This window comes from Apaloderma vittatum, unplaced genomic scaffold (genome assembly GCF_000703405.1).
Source record: "Apaloderma vittatum isolate BGI_N311 unplaced genomic scaffold, ASM70340v1 scaffold30016, whole genome shotgun sequence".
In the NCBI taxonomy this organism is placed as follows: Eukaryota; Metazoa; Chordata; class Aves; order Trogoniformes; family Trogonidae; genus Apaloderma; species Apaloderma vittatum.
The window spans coordinates 2,958-6,323 of NW_009720658.1; the positions used below are offsets into that span (position 1 = coordinate 2,958).

General features: G+C 54.8%; 1 protein-coding gene across 1 annotated transcript in view; it reads right to left on the bottom strand.

Moving 5' to 3' along the window:
* Positions 1 to 12: 12 nt before the first annotated feature.
* The window catches only part of UBOX5 (U-box domain containing 5), a 6,241-nt gene continuing 2,887 nt past the window's right edge, over positions 13 to 3,366 (bottom strand). Inside the window, 2 exon segments of the mRNA XM_009871079.1 lie at positions 13 to 224; positions 803 to 964. Of these exon segments, the coding sequence (XP_009869381.1) occupies positions 13 to 224; positions 803 to 964 (374 nt within the window).

Genomic DNA, 3,366 nt, shown 5'->3' on the forward strand with positions numbered 1-3,366 from the left:
GCCGAGAGAGGGTCAGAAGTGACCCCTCCGGACGTCGGGCGTGGCAGCCGGCCTTTTGCAGCTCCCGCAGAGCACCGAGGCCGGAGACTTCTGCTTCTCGGCTAAGCACGGGCGACACACGAGGTGGCCGCAGGGAAGCTGGTAAACAGGCTCCGTTTTGAAATAAGAGGAGAAGGTTTTGCCGCAGGAAGCGCATCCTTGGGTCTGGCTGTTCCGGCCGTGCTCTGCGAAGGCGACAGAAGAGGTTCCTGAGTGAAACGCTTCAGGTATCGCTTTGCATTCCCGTCGCCCGCTGCCTACCGAGGGCAACTCTTAAACAGCGGCAATTTTAACGGGAGAGGGAAAAACTTAACAGCTTAACGTCGCTGTGAAATGGCAAAAGCTGTTCAGAGAGAGAGAGAGACAGCTGCTGGGAGTGGTGCGGCCCCAGCCCTTTCTCACTTGGACCCTCTGAACCCCCTTCTCAGCCACGAGCAGGCAGATCCTCACGCAGAGGAAGAGAGGAGCAAGCCAGCAGTGAGGGCACCGGCCTGCGCAGGGACCCGTGAAGGTTTGATGCTTCCCTGTACCCTGAAGGAACCGTTTTGGGAGCGACAACACAGCTGGATGAGCATGTCTAGCTATCAGGTGGGACGAAACCCAACAACAGCTGGGAGACAACATGATATATTAAGGAATATTTTGGGGTCTGAAGAGGTGTGGAAACACGCCGAGCAGCAGCACAACCCTCCCTGTTAACCCAGTCATGGTTGTCCTCTCCTTTCTCGCTCCCAAGGGTGAACAGGAGGCGCTTGTCGCTTACCCAGGACGGTGCCCGGGCTCCACAAAGTGCTGCAGCCTCCCTCGCTCTGCACCTGCTGCTGGCTCTTCATCAGCTTGGCCGTGAACGAGGGCATCGAGCTGAGCGCCGAGTTCAAGGCGGTGTCCAAACTCTCCGACAGTTTTTGTTCGTGAGAGACCAGATCTGCAACGAGAAGCACAAGCTCGAGAGGCGGATGCTCAGGGGGAAAAAAGGAACACGGGCTGGAAATGCCGCTGAACCTTTAGGACAACTCAGGATTTTAGGAGCCCTGCCTCTTGTTTTGTGGGGACGTGTCTTTTCCCCACCAAGGGGACATTGAGCCAAATCTCCTTCGGCTCCTAAAGACGGAAAGTCCCGTGGGTTATTGTCAGGGATTCACGTCATGCCCTGGGGCCAACAAACATCCTGGTGCCGGCTCACACCTGCACATCTGGAAAAGGGCAAAATGCCAAATAATCCAGAAATCCATCTGTTTCTGAAAGGCTCGGGAGCTCCCTCAGCTTGCTCCACCGAGGGTCCGAGCCTGGCGCTCCCAGACTCGCATCCTGCAGCTAACTGAGAACATTTAAGCCACTAAACAAAATCTGGGGGCCAGGGGTTGGTTTTTTTCTCTCTGTCCCAGTTCTGAGCCAAGGGAGAAAGCCAAAGGCAGAGGGTTGGACCCTTCCCCGCGGCATTTCGTCCTGTGCCACACCGAAGGCGTTAATTAAGACGACGCGTTATGAGAGAGCTGCCTGCATCACTAATTCTGTTAAATCCATCTCCCGAAGGACGACCTTTGAATTAGCGCTGCACATTTGCCACGGCGATCGAGGCTGATGAAATACTGAAGCCCGAGCTCCCCAAGCCCAGCACCGTGTTTTTATTTATGTACGGGCACGGCTCCCCGGGGAGCTCCGGGACCCCACAGGGCAGTTCCTGCTCCGCGGGCACATCCCTGGCGGGAGTTTTCACACGCCTCCCCAATAAAAATAACGTGATGATTCCTTCTCAGACAACGAAGGAGCCCTAAGACGGAGAGATCAGAGAAGAACTGTGCGGCGTCACTTCTTCTCACGCTTTCCGGTGACACCGACCACCAGTTATTTCCAAACGAGTCTTTAAAGAACTTCATTTAAAAATCAAACAGCCGCCTAAGCTTTTTCCTTGAAAAGTTTTTGGGCAATTTCAGGGGAAAGGTGGAGGGGGACCAGCAGGACCTAACCACAGCCAGCAGCTGTTGGCCACTTTTTGACGTGTGACAGGCCACCGGCTCAGGGGAGGTGAGAAAACTCCACTTACGTGCCTAGAGAGACAGCAGGAAATCCCCACTCACTGAGTAGTTACACCCTCCTGCTCAGAGTAGACAAGTTCACAGACAAGGTGATCTAAATACTGGATCTTTAAAGGCGGCTCTTTCCCATCTCCCAGCCTGAGCTCACCTTCCTCCTCCAGTGGGATGATCACGTAAAGCAGTAACTCGGTGTAACGACACCAAGATCACCGTACGCAGGAGTTACACCTACATAACCATCGCGCTGCTGGGAGCTCCGACACATTGCAGGAACTCCTGCGCCAACCGCGGCAAAACAGATGCGGCTTTGGGTGGCAGATCTAGCAGAGTCAAGAGGAGCCGTGACCCACGAGCCGATGCTCTTCACCACGGGCTGGAGGCTGAAGGAACCAGTTGTTACAGAATAAATTACAAGAAGCTGAGAGATTTGGGCGAGAGAGGGCCGCCTCCTGGAGCTCACACCCAGCAGTGCCGCTACCGCCTCGCTGAGAAAAACAAGGAGAAAAGGAAACCAGCGCCCGGTTCCTTACCCTGTGGACACAAGCTACATCCCTTGTGGAACATCTCTACCTGCTTTTTTTTTCTTTAAGAAATCAAAAACCCTGTGCAGGTCTTCTCCAGCCTGTGCCGTCTTCTCCTCCCCTTTCCCACAGCAGTTCCCTCACTGCCATTTGTTCCAAGCCCTCGTGCTGCCGCGCTAAGACAAGCAGAGACCAGAGCTTGCACGGCAACAGCTTGCACGGCAACACGTTCCCTGAGCTCGGCCTCAGCCGTGGCAAGAGCATCCCCACGAGGAGCCGCTGTGTCTCAGGGACAGAATCTGTGCAACGATGCAATCCCACAAGCAGGATTAGTGCCCCGTTTCCACTCTCTTCCCTACCCCACTCCTCATGGGAAGATCCAGATCACCCAGGGCTCCCCGTGCCATCACCAGCGCACCGACAGCGTGCGTGAACTTGGGTGCGTTAAGAAAAGTGTGACAAGTAGGTCTAGGGAGGTTCTCATCTCCCTCTGCTCTGCCCTGGGGAGGCCACACCTGCCTGACAGGCTTTTTTTTCCCTGCTGTTGTGTATGTATTGGAGGGCCAGGAGAACAAATCGCCGACGGCAAAGAAACTCCTAAGCCAGCAGGCAGCGAGAAAAACGCTGTCTTCACACGGAGGGCGGCTTGAAAGTGAGGAGGAAAAAAGAAATACAAAAAAAAAGGAAAACACAGTGATCTGGGTAACGAAGAGGGCTGTGGAACGGACTGCACAGGTAACACGACAAGAGCAATGAGCCTAGAGATGAGA